General features: G+C 45.8%; 1 protein-coding gene across 6 annotated transcripts in view; it reads right to left on the bottom strand.

Moving 5' to 3' along the window:
- The window catches only part of MYLK (myosin light chain kinase), a gene marked incomplete at both ends in the record, with an annotated part of 170,417 nt that overhangs the window by 44,861 nt on the left and 103,597 nt on the right, over positions 1-21,959 (bottom strand). For all 6 annotated transcript variants that reach the window (XM_084232504.1, XM_084232500.1, XM_084232503.1 and 3 more), the window contains one exon: positions 15,185-15,271. In XM_084232504.1, the coding sequence (XP_084088630.1) occupies positions 15,185-15,271 (87 nt within the window). The remainder of the gene's footprint in view (positions 1-15,184; positions 15,272-21,959) is intronic.

Raw genomic sequence — 21,959 nt, forward strand, 5'->3', positions numbered from 1 at the left:
TGAATATCAGTTCTCAGAAGGACCTCCAAGGTCCCTAGAACCTCTGCAGATAAAGACTAAAAATTCCTAAGCCTCCATTGCTCATTTCAATGATGCTAACCCCAAACTCGCTAACTATTCTCTCACCCTAACTGTCAGGAAATTCAGAAAGGAAATGATATCAGATAAGCCAGCTAAAATTAGCCTTTGGTGTGGATCCAAGGGTCTCAGGCTTCCTTTGGGTAACAGACTGTGGGTTGGTGGCTTTCATTTTTTTATGTTTGTTGAATGGATCAATGAATGAATGAACAAATGAATGAACCAACCAAAGTTGTCCTGCATTTATACTCCCACTTTATCCAAATAACTCAAATAAGAAAAAATACCAAACAGATCAGTTTTGCAGCATGAACCTATTTATTAGCTAAATAACAATATGAAGGATATGCAAAATGTCCTCAGCTATCTCCATGGTTTGTTTTCATATTTATTTCAGGGTCTTTCCCCAAAAGTCACCTACCCTATTTCTTCAAGGGAAATGAAAATTTATGTGCACATAAACACCTGTATGATAACGTGTACAGTGGTTTTATTGGTAGTTGTCAAAACTAGAAGTTATCCAAATGTCCCTCAACTGGAGAAAGGGTGAACTGTGGTAACCTCAAAAACCAAAATAAAAAGGAAAAATCCTCAATAAAAAGGAACAAATTATTGATACATGCAACATGGATTATACAACACAAATCAGTGGTTTATTTTTCTCTTCTGCTAAGAGAAGCCGACTCGAAAGACTCTGCTATATACAGCTGATCCTTGAACAACACTGGTTTGAATTGTGTGGGTCCAATTATACAAAAATTTTCTTAGAGACAATGCCAACTTATTGTAGTGATATATATCTATATATCTATATACATCCCTTGTGATTTTCTTAATTTTTTTCTAGCTTATTTTATTGTAAGAATACAGTTTATATTATATATAACATACAAAACATGTGCTAACCTATTATTCACACGATCAGTAAGGCTTCTGGTCAATAGCAGGCTATCAGTTAAGTTTTAGGGAAGTCAAAAGTTATATGTGTAAACAGTGCTGCAATAAACATAGGAGTGCAGGTTTCCTTTGGATTAGTGTTTTTGTGTCCTTTGGGTAGATTCCTAGGATCAAAAAAGATAAACTCATGCCATTTGCAGCAACATGGCTGTAGCTCAAGGGATTATGCTAAGCAAAATAAGTCAGAAGGAAAAAGATAAATATCGGAGGGTTAAATTTATATGTGGAATATAGAGAAACCAAACAAAGGATCAGGAAAAAGAAAAAACTTGCAAACTGACCACAGATCTGAGGCATACAGCATGGGAGGGAGAGGGAATGGGGTCAAAACAGGGTAGAGAAGAGTGCAAGAGACTGTGATGATAGTTCAATATAATCCATGTTGCTATTGTGGTAGGAGAAGGACAGGGGACTACACTTGAAGGGAGAAGTCAAATACTGTTCAAAAATTAACAACAATGTAAGAAACAAATTTATATGTGGATCTTTCAACTGCTGGTGGAGGGGGTTTTGAAAGGGGAAGGGTTAGGGTGCCCCTCACCCCAAAGTTGTTCAAAGGTCAACTGCAATTTTATTTATATGACATTTTGGGAAAGGCAAAACTATAGGGCCAGAGGACAGATTAGTGCTTACCAGAGGTGGGTGAGGGGAAGGATTAAGGGGCATGCGGAGATGTGTTTTAAGGTAATAAAACTATATCCTTATTTCCTTTTTCAATTGACTTCCCACTAGTTTACAGAATTATATAATTTCAGGGGTATAGCTTTACACCTTGGTAAGTGTATATTCCATACCACACCCTAGAACCATATCTAGATTGCCACAATTTGTGCATTAGAAAGGGTGAATTTTCTCCTACATAAATTATACCTTAATACACAAAAATGGGAAAAAGTCACTTACTAGAAATTGCTAGAGAACTTCTAACAATCTTCTAAGTGCCCTCCCCCATGGCACTTATCACCATATAACAAACTATTTATTTACTTATTTATTTTCTGCTCTTTTCCTGCTCCCTAAACTGTAAACTTTTTGAGGGCCAGGACTTATTTATCTATCTATCTATCTATCTATTTATTTATTTATTGCTCACTGCTATATATACCCAATGTGCCTGGCACACAGTAGGCTCTTGAAAACTGTTCACTAAGTGAGTGGATGGGTTATGGTTGTGAATCACGCACATGTAATGCATAAATATGCAGGAAGCTTTGCCTCTGCCGATTACAGAGAAGCAGCACTATGTGCTGACTTAGGCATGGCGCTACTTGTGGCCACAGGCGAGGTCTAACTTTGTGGATTATCAGTGGTGAGATGAGGCGAGTGTTGTAGCCACTTTAGGGCTGGAAGGAGGCAATCCCACACGGGAGCACTCAGATCACAGAGCAAAGTGACGAGTTACACTGTTAAGCAAAGGGTAGGCCTGCATTCACCAAGTCCACTCTGACTCGTTGTCAATATTGGTCACCTGTCCCTCTCACAAAAATGTTTCAAGTGCCCCCTATGTGCCAGGTCCATGCCAATCAATACACATGATTGACTTGTGAACTAAGGACAAAACCAAACAAATGTAAGAAGTAGGGCCTGTCCACAGGGCTTAAATGTCAAGGAGTGTGGTCCTTAGGAAAGGTTATTTATAAAAATTTTACCATAAAGGACATTATATGGAACAACTGAAAAAGTTCAAATAAGGCCAATAAATTAGATGATAGTATTATATCAATATTAATTTTGTGTTCTGATCCCTAAACTGGTTTTATAAAATACTGTCCTTGTTTTTAGGATATATACACCAACGTGCTTAGATATAGAGGATACGTGTGAACAGCTTACTTAAAAACTAGGGCCTCCCTGGTGACTCAAGGGGTTAAGACGCAACTTATGAAGCTGTCCACAGCCTCTGCAGCATGAGTTCAATTCCCTGCCGGCCAGTGAGCAACCCACATGGTTCAGCAGACCTCTCCTGACTTGCCCGCTGCTCCACTCAGTAGTGAACTTTGGTCAATCTGCCTGTTCTGTTCCCCACTCTGTCTCTGGTGAATCTTCTCATCCCCCCCACACTTCTGGCCTGTACCCCAAGAGAAAATATGATAAAGTGAGCTTGGTAAAATGTTAGTATTTGAGGAATCTGAGTGAAAGATATATGACAATTTCTTTGTACTTGTTTAGCAAATTTTCTATTTTATTTCAAAATAAAAATGAAAAAAAATCATTTTATTTAGCCAACACAATATGGTCATTCCAATGGGAAGAGAAAGAATGGACACTGGGTTGAGGAGAAAAGAAGGGGTGGTGCCCAGGACGGACCTGAGGGCTAGAGAAGGTCTGAAATGGAAAAGAGAGAAAAGCCCCATAGCTTAGGTGCAGAAAGAAGCTAGAAGTTGAAAATCAGGTGACCTTCGGTGGAGTTTGGCCAGAGCAGGAGGCTGGGATTAAAGATAAGTGGTGTGAAGACAATGTGAAATTTAAATTAAAGAAAATTAAAAATACAATTTCTCAGTCACATATCAAGTGCTAGAGAATCACATGTGGTTAGTGGCTGCCATATTGCAGACATAGAACACTGCTATCGTCATGGTAAGGTCTATTCAACAGTGCTGGTTTAGAATATCAAGTTTGAGAATTAGGCGTTTGTCCTGAATGAAAAGTGGGTTCTCAAACAAACAGCAGTCCAATTGGACTCGGGGGGTGGGTGGGGGGGGTGTGCTGCAGGTCTTCCCAACACGTAGGGGACAAGTTAGCCAATGAGGAGAATATTGCCATACCCTTGGAGGAAGTAAATGAGGTCCAGTCTTGGTGAAGACAACAGAAAAAAGTACAAATGCAAAACCAAAAAGTTAAAAGAATTTAGGAGTTAAACAAAAATGAGACACCAAAATTTCTTAGAGATTTTGATAAAAGAGGGGACTTCTATTAATGGAATATAAAATTTGGTAGTGAAAGATGAAGAGTTTGGCCCAAGTGAATTTTTTAAATAAAAGAATTTAATCTACATGTAGGCTAGAAGCCCAGGATCAGAATTCTAGAGAGAGGCTGGTGGAGATTGGAAGTGAAACATTTCAGAATCAAACATGTTGTTATAGGGCCTTCCTGGTGGCATAGGGTTTAGTCTCAGCACTACCACCATGAAGGCCATATCTATGGCCTGAGTTTGATTCCCAGCCAGGGAGCTAACCCACATATGGCACAGCAGACCTCTCCCGTCTCACCCATTGCTCCCCTCAGCAGTGTATTTCAGTAGGTCCACCTGTTCTGCTCCCTACGCTATCTCTAGTCAATCCTCTCACCAGCCTGCACCCCAGTTCTATGCAAAAATAAATAAATAAAATCTTTTTTTAAAAAACATGCAGTTATGAAGGAAACTGAGAATGGGTCAGTTCTTTGGTGAAGAAAATGAAACAAAAGATGAGAAGGACTAAGCTCAGATCCCAGGTGATGTTCACAGAAAGTCACTCACTTAAAGGAGAGGAGGTGTGGAAGGACCCCCAGAACTAGTAGTAGGACCATCACTTCAACCCAGCATGGAGGAGCACAGGTATTGGGATGTGGCTTTAGGTGTGACAGGTAGTGTTTGAGGGCAGGTAGTGTTCAGCGGGACTGTGGGAGCAGCACTCACTCAGTGGAGATTCTCAAGGGAATAGGTAGGGAGTCAACTAATCTGTCAGGAATTCTGGAGGTGAGGGGACAAAGAGATACAGAGTAACAGAAAAGGAAGTGTTGGGTCTAAGGTTTCTTCCAAGGTGAGAGAGAACAGTACAGGTTTCAAGGCAGAAGGCCAGGACTCAGCAGAGAAGGAGAGCTCCAAGGTGCTAGACAGGAAGCGCATGGGAAAGGCAAACCCCTCCGCAGTGGATATCGGCAGCGGAAAGGAATACCTGTGACTGACTGGGTCTTGCCCTTCATCATTCAGGGCTACTGGGAAGATAGAGGGCACTACTGGAAGAGGCCCACATAGGAAAAAGGAAAGCTTCTATCAGCCAGGATCTGACCTCCTGTGGAGAGGAAACGCTAACTGTTCAGAAGAGCTGAGTAGACGGCTGTTATTATGGGTTGAATTGTGTCCTCCCCCCACCCAAATTTGTATGTTGAAGCCCTGGCCCCTAGTACCTCAAATATGACTATTTTTGGAGATTGGGCCTTTATAGAGGTGATTAAATTAAAGTGAGGCTGTGCTGGTGGGCCCTAATCCAAACTGACTGAAGTCCTTATAAAGAAGAGGAAATTTGCACACAAAGAGACAACCAGGGGTGCATGCATGGAAGAAAGGCCATGTGAGGACAAAGCAAGAAGGCAGCCATCTGAAAGCCACGGAGAGAGGCCTCAGAAGGAACCAAACCTGCCAACATCTTGGTCTTGAACTTCCAGCCTCCAGAAGTGTAGACAATCTATTTCTGTTGTTTAAACCACCCAGTCTGTGGAACTTTGTTATGGCAGCCCTAGCAAACTAGTGCAGCTGTGGATAGGAGCTGGGGGCCAGGAAGGAGGCTGACAGCCCCCGGGGGATGGTGGATGAAGAGTTAATAGGAGACGGCAGAGGCACCGCATGAAATCCAGTGACGCCAAATCCTGCCCTACACTATTCTTGGCAGCTTTGGCAAACCTATGTGGTTAGATGTAGAGCCCAAACTAATATCAATCTTTCTGTGTTACAGTTAAACACACAAAGACCAAAGTTTTCTATTTGTTCTATAAATTTGAAGCCTCTGCTGTTTGAATCAGTTAGCATTTGAAACTGGTTTGGTTTCTACAAGTAAAAGCCATTCTAAATGTTAACAGTGTATCATAGCCTCTTCTATACATATTTCATATGACCATCTGCTGTGTTCTGGGCTTACAGGGGAAAACAGTCACCTGATGCCCAAGCCCAGTTTCTCATAACCCACAGCCTCATCATTCTTGTTCTCACTTGGTTCTTCTCTCAACTAAACAAGCAGAGCACCTCACATTGTTTCCATCGCATGACCAAGGGGATGGATTTGCCTAAAATTCAGGTGACTTGCTGGATGTGGCCAGCCTGTAACTCTGTCTTCTTGTTGCCTCCTTATTCTGGCTGGTATCTGCTCCACCCCCATAGACAGGTTTTGTCTCTTTCCAGAAATGTAGTGGGCACAGGTTCTGGAGCTGGACTTGGTTTCAAACACTGCCCTGTCCCTATAGCCAAAGAATATGAAACCATCCCCCAATAACCCACATGCTCCACAATGTTCACAGCAGCATTATTGATGATCGTCAGGGCACAGAAGCAGCCTACATGCTCATTGATGGACCATTAGCTCAAGAGGATGTGGGATCTACACACCATGAAGTATGATGCTGCCAGAAGAAATGGTGAAAGGCAGACATTTCCAACAAAATGGAGGGGGTCTGAGAGAATTATGTGCGGCAAATTAAGAACAATAACAGCAAACACTGGATATTTCCATACAATTCGTTAAGGTCAAACACTTTAAGAAGCCAGTGGACACCAACAGACATCCTGAGAGCTCTGAGGTTAAGAGGGAGGGGGAGGAAAAGGGACAAGGGAACATAAGGGATGGTGGTGGGGGAAAAAGATTAAAAAATTCTAAAATAAGTATAAAAATAAGAAGACTTCTTAGGAGTGTAGAAAGGATAAAGTGGATTACACAGGGAGAGCAGCTGGACTTGACTATAGTTTATTTTGTAAATGAAACTTAAAAAAGTAAAGTAAAAAAATGTAACTAGGGGAATCAGGGGTGTGTGCAGGGGCATAAGGAAATCTGTACATTTCCCTTAATATTTTTGGTAAACCTAAAACTGCTAAAAGAAAAGGCCCATTGATTAAAATGGCCCATTGACCAAAAAAAAAAAAAAAAAAAAAAACAAAACTGCCTTTCACTCCTTAAGCTGCATAATTTAGAGTACAAAAAAAATGGGAGAAATTAATAAAATTTGCTGTAAAGAATTAAGCTACATTGTAAAGAAAGTATACATTATAATACATGCCCTAATACCAGCCCCTCGCTCAACTACTATCCCCAGAAGACTTCTTTGTACTTCCCCTTTTTAGTAAGCTGCACTGTTCTCAGCTGTGTCATGCACCCAGATGGGGTCTCGCAGGCTGCACCTCGAGCTCCTTCTGCCAATTCAAGCCCTTAGTAGAGGCAACACTTTCATTGTCTCTAACCTGCTTTCTCTCTCCTGGAATCAGCCTTGTAACCTTTTTTTTTTTTTAATATTTATTTATTTATTCATACAAGAACCAGGGTACAGGCCAGATGCATGGGAGGGTGAGAGGATTCACCAGAGACAGAGCAGGGAACAGAACAGGCAGACTGACAAAATACATTGCTGAGGGGAGCAGCGGGCGAGACAGGAAAGGTCTGCCACGCCATATGGGACCCTTGGCCGGGATGGAACCGGTGCTGCAGAGGCTGCAGACAGCTTCACAGCGCTGAGCTCAACCACCTGCGCCACCAGGGGAGGCCCCAGCCTTGTTACTTATTATCCTGTCTGCTCTTTGACTCTCATCACCTTCTCCAGTACCCCCAATTCACCCAAATTCCAGTACCCCAAAGAAAAATGAAATCTAGCCATCTTTGCAAATCCCATGATAGTTACCAACCACAAGGTCAGGCAAGGGGGCAAAGCTCCTGTGACGTAACCTGCCACTGGTCTGTCCCTCTGAGGAGGAACTCAGTCACCTCCCTTAGACAGCCAGCCTCAGGCAGCACACTCCTAACACAGCACTGCCCCCCAAGCTCTCAAAGTCCCCAAACTGCTCTTTGAGTTCCTTTTTATCCCTCTCTCTGTTGCCTTCAGTTTCCCTGGAGTCCAGACCTCTCTCCCGAGCCCCCTATACATCCCACTGCTTGATCATCAGCTCCCCTGCCACAAACTATAAGCCCAACATGTCCAAAACCAAACCCAGGATCTTCTCCCCAAACTGCTCTTGTCCCTGTTTCTCTGAAGGTCCTCTCCCTGCTCTTGTCCGATCATTAAAGTCTGTCAATTCCATCAACTAAATACCTCCAAAGCTTGCCAGCACACACATCCCCACCATTGCCATTTTAGTGCAAACTGTACTACCTCTAGGTCACTGGTCCCCCAACCCCCACCCTAATACAGCCCTCACTGTGGCCAAAATGATCTTTCTCAAATGCAAATCTGCTGTCACTCCACTGTAGACATTCTCAGTGGCTACACACTGCCACTTAGGATGGAGTCCAGCTCATCTCACAAGGGTCCTTGAGATGTGTTCCCAGCTTTCATCTCCAGCCTTCTTTCTTACTGTTCCTTCTGGGGATACGCTCACCCGTGCTCCCAATGCTCAATATTGGTGGTTTTCAAAATTGAGTATGCTTATGACTTCCAGGGATTGCTAAAAACATAGATTCCTGGCTTTCCAGGGAATGCTGCTGCCGCTGCTGGTGGATCTTATATCACCTTCTGGGTGACTCTGCCCTAGATTCCAACCCTTTGATTCTTACAGATTCTACAGGCAGGTCTCAGCTTACGCATCACTCCTGCCTGTCTGGGTTCCACACGCTTCTAAGGTGGTTCTATCTCAAGACTCATCACAAGATGTTGCAACTGCAGAAACATGCCCCTCCCAACATGCATAAACCACAGCAAGCTTCCTGGGGACAGGGACAGGGTCCTTGTTCACTTTTTGTATCTCTAGTGTCTAGCACAGTACCTGACATATGCTTAAAAAATAGTTATTAAAGGAATGACTGAAACCCTTGAGGGTCTCTGTTAACCTGAGAATTCCCAAGAATACTTCACCCAACCCCTGGGTTCTAATGCTAGAAATAAAGCCCTGGGTCTTGAATTCTGGTGTAATTTCTCATGAAAATGAGAAGCCTCTTGTTCTGTCACGATCTAGAATAAAGCTGCCAGATGCTGAGCCTTCCACTCTACACAGGAAACTGAGGCTGGGAGAAGAGAAGCCTCATGATTAAAATCCCTGCTTCTTGGAAGCTTCCTGGGAAAGCTAGGGTAGGGCTGGGAGACCAGCCTTCTACTGGCCTGAAAAATCCATTTTTTGCTTCTATCCCAGCCTTCCTAAGCCCTAACCTTTGTGAATCTGCCTTCTGCTCAGAAAAGGAAGAGGTCACCATCCACAGAAGTTTCCAAATTGCTCTCTCCCGAATACCTTAAATTATGCTAATTTGAGCAGAGACAAGAGCAAACATTTGGGAGATATTTACAGAGTTTGAAGGCAGGTCTCACAGAGTCAAAAGGGTTTGAGATAATGGAAAGCAAAGAATATTCGAGAGGTAGCATGAATAGCCTTGGGTAGAAGAGGCCCTGGATCTCTGCCTCTCTGGGGACATTTCCCTTTTTAGGTAGTTAACTAAAAATAGACATCAAACTCTTCACAATTCCCAAAATCAGTGTTAACTTTTGCCAAAGGTTCCTGAAAGGGACTGGGATTAGGTTAAGTGTGGAGTGAGCCCTACCCCTCAGGGCTATGACAGATTAGGACCATTGCAGATTTTGGAGAAATATCAGTCTTTTTCCCACTACTAACATCTCTGGACACAATCTCTACACACATCCCGTCAGCAAAGGCTGTCACAGAAGATTCCAGAGGCACACTACTCCCCTTGTTACTGCAAACACCCATCCCCAATTCCCCAGGACACAGAACGTCAGAATGGTGAAAGAAACAGCCCAGCGTGGCTGGACAGCAGTGCCTGCATTGCTTAGTGGGGCCCTGCAGGTCTTCCCTGGAGGGGGAACCCAGCCTGTCATTTAACTGGCTGTTGGGAGACACTGGGGGAGCTGGGCAAGAAGCTGGAAGTAGCAGCCGAGGGTTCGAAGTCAAAGTGTGACACGCATGGGGAGGCTGCAGGCTGGGCTTAGGCACTATGGGGGGGGGGTGGTGCTGGCTTTCAAGACATTTATGGAAATACCCTGACTTCTCTCCCAGGGACCTGTGCTCATCTCTCACGGTCAAGTCTTGAGGCCAGATCTCAACTGCTTCAGCATTTCTTTTGAGCCCTTGGAATCCTACCAGTTTTTAACATTTTCTATGACCTGGAGAGAATATTTAAAAGAAAAATTTGATCTTGGAGAAATTTTTCAGGAAATTCAACACTGCTTGTGACATCTGAAGATACCTTCAAGTTGACATGACTTTTGGTTTCAAAGGTCAAAGAAAAAATATCTAAACTTCATTATTCTGTTGACTGAAGCCACAGTGGCCAGTTGTCAGAGAGGAAGCTCAGGCCAAGGTGAGGCATAGAATACAAAGAGGCATTTCATCCCCAAACACCAGAAGTATAAAGGATGCACAGGCCTGTGACACAAGGGAACTAGTGAACTGATTTAAGAAGTCAGGTACTTATTATTACCTTAGTTTGGGCCAGGCACTAAAGTTTCAGAGATGGCTAGGCCCTAGTCCTGTCCTTGAGTTGCAAGCACAACCTATGGGTACTCAGCTATCTCTCATCCAAAAGGTCATCAGCTCTTCAGACTGATGGGAGGGGTCCCAGAATCTGTGATCATGCTGGCATTACTTCAGCTGTATTTTCTAAGACTATTCCTTAAGCTCCATCAATTCTTCCCTCACACAAAATCTCATTTAGATCTTCTCCAACTGGAATATTCTAAAACTGGGCCTAAGGAGGAGGCCTCCTCTTCCTTGGGATGTTTCTGCTGCTTTGTACTTGAGGCATGCTGGCTTCCATGCTTCACACATCAGGTGACAGGAGGCGTGTCAGCCAAGCTCACCGAACTGCATCACTCAAAAAAAAAAAAAAAGAGAGAGAGAGAGAAAGCAAGCAAGCATCCCATTAAATGGCCTGATGCTGATGCTGGAACTGGAAAAGGCCTGGGGTCAGTCACAGAAAATAAGTTTCAGAGGGATGAAGGGACTTGACAAGGCCACATGTTCAATGAGTGGCAGAAGGAAGGCTTTTGTCCCTGCTCTTGTCCTATGGCTGTCTGCTATGCTGAGTGCCTGAGCACTGCCCCAGAACCTAGTACAGCAAATGGCATACAGAGATCCCAGAGGGCATTGCTGCACCCCCAAAGCCCCTCAGCTCAAGTGGAGGAGTCCTGGATGAAATGCTCTGCAGTTCTAACTTTACATTCCCATTAGATAGGGGAAAGCAATTATAAAGGATACTGGGACAATTGAAAATAGACCAGATTAGATAGCAGTATTAATTAAATGTTAAACATCCTGATTTAAATAATGTGGCTCTTTTTTGGCGATATATAATGCAGTCTCTAATTCATTCATAAATGGGATATCTATATCTGAATGTGAATGGTGACTATATACGTGAACGTGTACATAGTATGTATTATATCTATATGATGTATAACATGATAAAAAACATGAGAACACACGATGATGGTGAATACATATGAATAAACTTATAGTGCATATATACATGATGTATGGTGGGAAAAAATAAATATATGAGATTATATGATAAATGGTGAATGTATATATGAATATAAACAGAGAATGATTGATCAATGGAGCAATGTAAAAAATTGAAAAATGTAAAGAATTGGTGAATCTAATGGTATACACAGCGTTTTGTATTATTCTTACAACTCTCCTACAAATTTGAAATGATAAAGCTATAAAAAGAATTCCTATTAAGAGGTAGGCAGGAAATACCCAGACAATCCCAAGTCCCAGGAAACCATGTCTAGTATCACCTTCCCTCTCCCCCTAGCTCCAGGACACTAGACCTCCACACCCCTAGTGGGCAGCACTGTCCAGGCTTCTGTGGACCGCACAAAGTAAGGACCTAGGACTGTGGCAAGACACAGCGTGACAGGACTGCAGCTCAGGGTTGCCCTCACAGCTCCACATCTTACCATTTGGGAGACCTTGGGCAGGACAATGTGTTCTCTATGGCTCAGTTTTGCTCACCTGTAAAATGGGAGCAAGTATTTGTAGCTCAGCTGAGTGAGACTTGCCTGAAGTGACACAGATTGAACGATTAAAATGATGACAGCTGCAGAAGTGTGCAATAAACTTGTTTTGTATGATGAGTGGATGGTGCCCCGAGTTGGGGGCCCTCACAATATTTCAAGGGTCTGCATTTTCTCCCTCCACTCCACCCACAATGCCATCTTCCTCTTTGACCAAACTAGATTCCTCTCTCCTCCATAACCTGGTCCAGAATTCCCTCATCATCCCCATATCTCCCCAAGCTACTCCCTTCTCACTCCTGTGCTTATAAGTTGCTTTCTGGCAGGTTAACTTGCATTTTGTCAGTTTTCTCTCACTGTGGCCCTAGGTTGGGGAACCTGGCTTTTCCCTCACACTGTCAGTGCTCAGCAGTGACCCAGCTCTCAGGGATTCTCAGGCCATGTTGTGGACAAATGCTGCCCACACTTACACCTGACAGCTACTCACAGGACTGAGTATCTGAGATGGATGGGGGTGGGGGAACAGCAGAGAGAATCTATCCCTGATCTGTTTGACAAAAAACCACTCAGCTTCTTTGTGGACACTGGAGGAAAGATGGATTTCCTGGTACTTCCCAGCTGTTGACAAAAATGAATATACATTCATAGCCAGACCCCTCAGGACATGGGTCTCTGGGATTTCTCATGGAATCAGAGGGGTCTAGGCAGCAATGCTAAGAGAAAGGGCAAGGTGCAGAGGTGTATAGATTGCAGGATATATTTGTATATGTACATGTAAATGCACAGAAAAAAAGTAATTGTGAATATATTTGAAGAAGTGGGAGGAACTGGGTGTAGATGAAAGAAGACTTTCAAGTTGTATGAGGTACATTTCTATGCTGTTTAAAATGTTTTTAAAAGGATGCATGCATGTTTAACTTATATAATTAGTAAAGATATAAATTAGCTCCAAAAGAGATAAAAGAACCGAGCGATGCAGACCTAAAAGACACCCTCTTCATTTCCTATCTAAGGCGCCTCCTGGAAAGGCAGCTCCGGGATGACCTGGGGGTTCCCAGGGAACGCTGCAGGTTTCTGAAGGACATCCATGTAAGCAGGTGGAGGGGCAACTGGAACCACCTGGTGAATGTCTCAGTGCTCTGGAGGAAGGGTAGCAGGCTGGGGTGATGGGGTCTGGGCATGGGAGTCTCAGTGGTCATCAGTGTACATGGAGACACACACTTGCATTCCTTTGGAGATAAGACAACTGTCTGTAAGTACAAGCCAAAGGCTCTCTACACAGAGTGAAATTCTCCTTCTGCAGACAGCATCTGCTTGAGTTAATCCCGTTGCGAATGTGCTTGTTTGCTAAGGTGATAAAGTACTTTTTGCTGGTCCTGCTCCACCCCTAGGCAGCACCGCTAACCCCATTCCCTGATCCCTCTTGAGACTTAGGAACCCTGGCTTTCCGCCTCCACGCTGCAGAACATCTTGCTTCCTTCCTAAAGAATAAGAGGGTGATAGGGATACTCAGGGGACCTGGAATGAGAGTCCAGAGGCAGTTCAACACTTGACAGGGCAAAGACCTCCTCCTGTTTCCCAAAACTAATAGTGCAGGGGCACCAGGCTCCCCTCTGGAACAGCTGGTTTCCAGCCTGACCCATCCAGCCAACAACCGCACACTGGAATGGCCTGGGAGTTTAAACAAATACTGAAGGCTGGCTCCCACTCCCAGACCTTCTGATTTAATCAGCCTGGGCACCAGGTGAATCTAACGTTCAACTGGGGTTAAGGGGTCCTGCTCTACAGCTGGCACAACTTGATTTGGGGTCCACAGCCTTGCTTCTCCAAGGCAGAGAGCCCGGATCCCACATCTGCTCATTGTCTCCGGCTTGTTTTCCTCCTCCTCAGTTCTCCTCCGCCCCACCTCACTGCCCTCGGGATCTCGGGATCTCACTGGAATGGATGTGCCAGCGCTGAGGTCAGGAGGCTGCCGACCACAGCGTTCAAACACCAATAACTCCTGCCTCTGCCCTAGGAGAGGCCAACCATGACGTCAGTCCCCAATTCGCCATTAAGCTTCTAAGATCCCACATCTCTTCTGCTCACGTTTTTCCATAACCAACAGAACATGAGCCCAAGAAATCCTTTTGGAAACTAAAATAATTAACTCACCCTTACTAGGTTTTTCTTAAAATTACTTTTGTACTTCCAACAACTTAGCAAATGTCTACTCTTGCTAAGCTGAAGCTCGCCATTTTGGTTAAATATCCATGAGAAATTATAATTCCAGTTGCCTGACATACTGAAGGCTGAGCATGCCCCAGTGGCCTGGCTGCTATATGTGCAAGGAATCCAAGCTCATCATTTGGAAGGTAAATATGTTTCTTTGAGAAGTAGAGAAGAAAATAAAACTAAGTCATAGAACACTGCTTTGTAACGGAAAAACAGAAGCAGTGTTTGAAACAGCCTCAATCTTTTTCCTCTATTAGTATGGATCATGAAAAGCTTGTCCTGCCTTTTCAAAAAAAAAAAAAGAAAGCATTAGAGTGTTTTGGAAATAGTCAAGCAACTCCACACCCTCTGTTAAAATTTGAGATTTCTAACAAAATTAGATCAATAATCACCAGAAGCCAGGGTTGTGTTATGAATTTTGTGAGCTCTAGGCCCTTCCTCTATTAAAATATAGATGTGTGTGTATGCATACATACACACACACAAACACACACACAAATTATATTTCACAGTTGCATTGGTATAAAATGAGTATATCAATGTGGATTAAGGCATTTTCTTTCATTTAAGATTTTTTTTCTTCCAATTATATAAGATATTAAAATATCTTTGTGGGACTATAAAAGCCCTGTGGGCCCTCGGCACTGAGTCTGATAGAGAAGTGGGCCTTGGGGAGAGCCAAGATCAAAAGGAGGGAGCTATGGATCCAGAGTTACAGGAGAAACTCCTTTCCCCCCTGGCCATTTATACCACAGCTGTGCTACCCGGCAGGACGGATTCAATTGGAAGAGACCAGGAGATGCTCACATGGGTGAGAAGTAGAAAGGTGAGTGAAAGGTGGATGTGGAAAGGAGGACAAAGAAGATGTGCAGCACCACTGGGTGCTGGGGGAAGGAGCTAGGGGGTGTGGAGACCCCACTGGCTCCTCACCAGAGTTCTGGGGTCATTCTGGGTATGTGTAGGGGCCAGATGTTGAGGAGCTCAGGTAAGGATCCAAAGGACTCTGCTGCCAGCCCTCATTCCTGGGCTTATCTTGCCTCACTTTGCCCAGGAAAGCTGGGCACGTACTTACTCTCTGTTCCTAGCACAGGAGGAAGAGAACTCTTGGGTCTCCGGGCTTTCATCTCTGGGCCCTTGGCATTCTCACTGGCAGGAGCGTCTGGAACAAAACAGGCAACAGTAAACATTAGTTGGCAGCTGCCCAAGGAAATGAGCAATAAAAATCCCACCTCAAAATTATAGCCCCCCTCTCCCTGTATCACTCCAAGGGCCCCTAGGGCCCACTGAATAGACGGCACCTGCGGTCGAGTCACCTTTCTACATGAGAGCACCAACGGGAAGAATATTCTGAGGTCTCTGTATGTTTCTGAAGAAGAAATTAAAGTAGAATTTGAAGGGTATGATTGCAATAGGAATGTGCAAATTAGTTTGAAAGAGAAGAGATGGGCCTCCCTGGTGGCGCGGCGGTTGAGCGCTGGGTTGCAAAGCTGCCCGCAGCCTCTGTGGTGCAGGTTCGATCCCCGGCTGCTCCCCGGCCACCGGAGGAGGGTCCTGCATGGCGCGCAGACCTCTCCTGCCGCCCGCTGCTCCCCTCAGCAGTGTGCTTCGGTCCTTCTGCCTGCTCTGCTCCCTGCTCTGGCTCTGGTGAATTCTCTCACCCTCCCGCACTTCTGACTGTACCCAGTGCTTGTATAAATAAATAAATAAATCTAAAAAAAAAAAAAAAAAAGAGAAGAGAGACTAGATATTTTGTTTATGATATGGATTTTCCTGTGTAATGGTATCAACATCTCTAGCTCTGGGTTTTTGGTTTGTTTTTTTACTTTATTTATTAAAGAATACATAGCAAAAAAAAAAAAAAATCAGGTGGAGAGAGCACTGCTGCCCTGGCAGCATGGATGGGCAGGCTCCCCCTCTGCAGCCGGACATGCCTCAGGAATCACACCTGCTCTGCTCACCTCTCCCCCATCTCTTACCATCAAGGTTCTGGTTTCCAAAGCCTGCTCTGTGCAGAGACCTCTCATACAGAGGAAGGCAGAGAGAGGGTCCTGCCCCTGGGCTCATAGTCTGGAGGGGTTTGCATCTCTGCTTTCTCTGACTTCCTTCTACATGTGGGTACGGACAATCAGACCATCTGACCTCCAGGCAGGATGAAGGCCAGCATGCCCAGACTCAGTCTTGGACCCATCCTGGGGGCTTTTGTTCTCCCTCTCCAAGCAAATCCAGTGAACCTTCTGGGCAGACGTGAAACACTGAGTGGGGACAGTACAACACCTCGGGCCTCTCGCCCACTCTCCTTCTCCCACGGGAGTTAATGCAGAGTGTGGATAATGCCAGGGAGAGCTCCCTTGTTGGGGATACAGGGTCAGAGGGTTCTGGGCCTCACTAGCCCTGAATGAGACTTAGGAAGCTTTGGGGAAGCCACACCGCCCAGGGCTACAGCGAGAAGCAGCTGGCTGAGCGGCTATCACTACGCTCCAGCATTTTGCCCACAAGGAACACTCTTCAGGGACGGTGCTGGGAGGAAGGCTCCCCTCAGAGCCCTCTTCCTGTCCATTCTTTTCCTGCTCCTGAAGAGAGGAAGCTCAGAGGGAGGAAGGAGCGGGTGGGACTTTCCAGCAGAGGCTTTGGCCACATTCCTGTGGCTTGCCTGGGGAGGAAGGGCCTGCTCACTGTGCCCACCTCCAGGATGGGGCAGTCCTGCCTACTAACACCCTGCTCTCTCAGACTGAGCTCCTAGGATTTTGGGGGTGGGTGTGGGGAACAGAGAACTAGGGGCTGGGATGTACACTGCCCTAGTACATGCATCCTTAACACCCCTATCTGGATGCATTTCTCCTTCTAGATGGTATATGGGTCCTTATCCCACTCCATAATGTAGATCTACCTGTATAAATCCCCGCCCCCCTCACCTGTCAGGCCTCCTTCTCACCTAAAACCCATTATTTGGGTGGTCTGGGGTGGGGGCTGGGTGGGCATTGTCCAGGCTCACCAGCAGCTCCTAGGCACACAGGCCTCCAGAGTGGTAGGGGGCAACCCCCCTCCAAAGACAGCCAGAAGCTGTACACATATAATTATAGGGGTGATTCCTTGTAGTCCTTAAATACAACTTCCACACAGTAGGAATGGGCATAAGCAGGGGATGGGCATAAGCGAACAAAGCTGGAGGAAATCCTTTCAGGCAGCACTTGACAACCCAGCCCCTGGCCCTGCCGCCATCTCCCACTGGGCATTGCCCCGCCATCTTCCATAAGAGCAAAGGAGCCTCCTGTGGTGAGTCAGGGACCCCGCCATCCAGAGCCCATGTCCTGTCTCCTCCAGGGGTCGCCCACACATCAAGTGCACTTGGATAGAGGGGCAGAAAGCCCTGGGGGAAAGGATGACTTCCTTTTCTCCCCCAGCCATGGTGGTCATTCTCAGCTATAGAAAAATCCTTAGAACAAATTTGTCAACTTCTGATTCTCAACTTTGGCTGCACATTAGCACACCTGTACCTAGAGAGCTTTGACACGCCTCCCTACCATCCTGTTTAATCGGTCTGGCCTGGGGACTGGGTGTCAAGATGACGCAGAAGCTCCACAGGTGTTGGCAAGTTGAAAATGCCTAGGTTCCTTGCTCAGGTGCTCGTGCTCTCTCTCTGTTGAGTGTGTGTGTGGGGGGATGGTGAAAGTGGGGGCACAGAGAGAGTTTCATGGATTATTCCAAGAGACAAGAAAATCTGTTAGTGATTTTCCTCCATATTTGGGGACCAGGGAACCATACACCAGGAGGGTCGGGTAAGTCTACGATTCTCTTGTCCTGGGCCCTGCCTTTTCCCCCTCCTTCAAGACCAGCACTTCTGACAAATACCAATGACGATTTAAATTACCCAGGATTTGTTTTCTTTCTTTTTAAAGAAGAGAAGGAGAGGGCAGAGCGTGTACAGGTAGTGCTGACTTCCTTGGCTTCAGCACTGTCCTTGCTGTCTTTCTCCTGGTGAGTTCCAGAGCATCAGAGGAACAGGGAAACAAAGAAAGGTCAGGGTTTTTTGTTTGTTGGGTTTTTTAACAGATGGATGAATTGAGGCATAAGCCAGCCAAGGATGAGGAGGCCAAGTTTCCTGGGCTTCTGAAAGGCGGGATATAGGGACTGAGATTCCTTCTCTTCTCATGGGGTTGGCTGTGCTTTGCTGCCAAGCATCATTAGATTAAAGCCCGAGAGAGGAGGTTCTAGTTTTGATTTTGTTATTAAAAATCTTGGGATCATAGGCAAAAATTTAAACTGCCTGTGTCTCCACTGCATGTCTGTCCAAAGAGGATGACAATGATTTCTCTACCTCACAGTGTTAGGGGGCTCAAAGGAGAAAATGCAGGCCCCAGTGCCCAGGAGAGCAGAAAAATGATCATTTACCTACCAATACATTCTTCCTGTTCACACATTGCCTTGCCTTCTTCTGAGTTGGCTTCGTAAGTCTTCACTTTCAGAAAGGCCCCCAACAGGCCCCTATCCACATGTTTCCTGCCTCTAAATCCCTCTTCAGTTTTGGGTGCTGGCTTTACCCTGACGTGTGAGTACACTACCCTATGATGTGCCTTCAGGCTTGTTTTTAGAAGTTCCATGTTCCTTATCTTTCCATCTGGCCATGAGGAAAGGGCCTCACGTTTCCCTTTCAAAGCAGGCATACCTCCAGTCTTGGAGTCCCACAGGGGTGGAAACAAGCCCTCCTACCCACCCCTCCTTTGGGGCTGCACATGCACCGTGGGGTGCCCAGGGTGCTGAGCCACTAAACCTCCGTGAGAACCGCAGCAAGGAGTGGACTGGAAGGACCCTGTGCTTAATCAGAACCAGGCTTGTGCTCACATGGCTGCCCAGGGGATAAAAATAATAGTAATAAAAGCTTAAGGCCAGCTAGTATTTGCTGTCTATTTTAAACTGCTTGTGATGAAACTGAACTCCATTTCTAAGTCTGGGCCCCAGGGCTTGCATCCTTTGCTGGCCTGGTTGTGCCCCCAAAGAAACATGGGGGAGGAAGATAGAGATGTGGGGATGAGGGGGCCTCTCCATAGAGAGGAAAATGCGTCCTTATATGGACAATGCTTCACCCCTTCCACTCCTGGGTTAGCTCTGGACTCAGTCCTCTAGGCAGCATTTTTCTCTTCTGTCTCTACCAACTAGTTGATTCCTTGAGCTCTAACCTCAGGCAGGGGGAGCAGGCTTCTGGGAGCAGGTCTGCACTTCCAGGAGTCCCATGAGGGGGCAGGGCAGAGGGACAGGCTTCTCTGCCTGAGAGCAAGTAGTATGCTGGCAGAATGGGGAGGGAGCGAATTCTGGTCAGGAAACAACTCCCAACTCCTTTCTGGTTCTGCTGTTTGTTGACTGTGAGTTCTTGCACACGTTCCTGAACTTTCTGAGGCTGACCATCTTCACTAGGAAAATAACACCACCCCAACAGAGGATGGAATGAAGTAAAGTAATAGTTGGCATTTAGCAGGTGCTTCATCTGGCTAGCATGAGGTGAAAAGCTCTCTCTGCGTATTTTTAGAGAGCTGTACCATTTGCCAACATTCAAGTGTTTTGGGCCTATGAAAACAGCAATTTTATTTAGTTCAAATGATTACACATTAACTGCCCGGACAATATGAAAAACAAATATGAAAGTGGGAGCAGACTCTTGTTGGCAGTACCAAGTCCACCAAGGGGTGGACTGAAGTCAGTTTAGCCACAATGAGAAATGGCCATGGTGGTGTGACTGCAGGTGTGGAAAGCTAAGGTTTGGGTTTAAGTTCTAATTTCTCACCCAGCTGTTTTTAGCTGCTGACCTTCAACAGGCAACTCAGTCTCGGTACACCTCAAATTAGGTTTTTTCTATAACCCTTACAACTCCTTTGTCAGGTCACCAATAACCCTCACGATACCAAACCCAGTGGCCAGTGCACAGTCTCCTCCTTACTCTCCTTGGCAACAGCATCTACACATGGATTTCCATCATTCCTTTCTTATCCGTATGATCACCCCTGGGCTTCTGAGGCACTCCTCTCTCCTGGATTTCTTCCTGTCTCGCAGAGGTCATACCTTCCCAGACTCCTATGCAGGCCTCTGCCCCACTCTATTCTCACTGTTACACTGCCTCCTCCCCTTCTCCAGCCACATCCACTTCATTTAATCCCAGGGCATCAAAGGGCCTCATATGTGTATGGGTTCCTGTATCCTTCCAACCCAGACTTCCCTTGACTCCAGAATCACTTAAACGCCTACCTCTGTGCTATGCCCACCGAATGGTTGACAGGCAGCTCAACTTTGCATGCTGGAAACTGCATTTTGGTCTCAGTAGGCAGTACCACCGTTGATCTGTGCTTCCCCATGAAAATGAAGAGCCACCTTTGCCTTCCCTTTCTCCCTCCATTTCCAGTACATCAACCGATTCCATCAACTCTACCATCAAAAGAGATTCTGAATCTGCTCATTTCCCACCACTTCCAAGAGTCCAAGCTGCATCATATCCTGCCCGGGCAGTCACCTCCCATCTCCTGCTCCTCCTTTTACCTCTCCTGGGTCTGGTTGCCACACAGCCTCCCGAGCGACTCATTATAATGTCCAGCGTTGTCCCACCACACTCAGATTTAAGTCCAGTGTCCTCTTCAGCGTACACAGCCTGGCAGATCCTCTCGCTGGCCCTCCCTAGCCTCACTTCCTGCCACTCTGCCCCTTGCTCACAGCTCCGCCACTCTGGCACTCAGGGAGTGGTACAGGCACAGTGCCAGCTCAGGCTGTGCTCTCACCATTGCCTCCTCCTTCTTATTCCCGGGGCTCTTTCTCAATTCCCTCAGGTCTCTGTTCAGATGTTACTTCCTCAGAGAAGTCTCACATCCACCTTCTCCAACCACTGCATTCCTTCCCCTATTACCCTTTCATCATGGCACATGACCTCACCTGGGGTTATATCCTGTATCTGCTTATCTGTGTTCTTATCTGCTTATCTGTGTACCTCTCCCTCACTAGAATGTAAAGTCCCTGACAGCAAGAACTTCTGTTTTATTCACAGCTTTCAACCTCAGCCCCTGATGCAGGGCCTGCATGAGTGGGCTCACGTGTTTGTTGAGTGAATAATGGCGTGGGTGCCTATTGGCATATAGCCCCCTACCACACAAATGCTCAGCCCTCATGGTCACCAAGCCCTTGATCTCACTGGCAGGGAGGTCAGATGCCCTCAACCAGGAAGGCTGGGGAAGGGTGGTCTAGGAAGTACTGGACAAGTCAGTGAATGCACTAACTTATGTTAGAATTTTGGCCTATGAAGGGCTTTGTTTCCTCAACTCTCACCAGGTCAAAATGAGAGGAAACGGGTCAGTCAGAGCAGATATGTAGAAGGACTTCCCAGCAGGAAGGGCTGGCATTATTCTCTAAGGGAGACAGGAATCATTCAGAGTAGATGCTGCGTGGTAGTCACTGCATAGAGGCCACACTGGCCATGGGAAGATGTAGGCTCTGGAATAAGACTGGACTCTGGTCTGGCCAGGGTAACTCATTGTAAATGCCAGTGCTGGGTGGTTTCGGAGGGGAGGGGCTTCAGAATCAGTGACACTGCTTCTACTGTCTGGGAGACCTGAAAGGCTGTTGATCCACAATGAGTTTTCTCATTGAGACTGATACTCTGCCCAGCTATTGGATAAAGTTAAAAATGACCACAGCAGCCATTGAAGGTCAGCCTTTTCTCCTCCAGGGTGAGTTTTCTGGCTAGTCCTCACCCATTCAAGGCTTCTTTCTGTGGCACAAGGTGATTCTTGCCTTCTGTTATATATGGAAGGAAGGTGAGACCAGAATCAAGACAGTATATAAGACAGCTTTCTTTTTCATAGGGTAAAGAGCCA

Source organism: Talpa europaea (assembly GCF_964194135.1).
Source record: "Talpa europaea genome assembly, chromosome: 4".
Classification (NCBI taxonomy): Eukaryota; Metazoa; Chordata; class Mammalia; order Eulipotyphla; family Talpidae; genus Talpa; species Talpa europaea.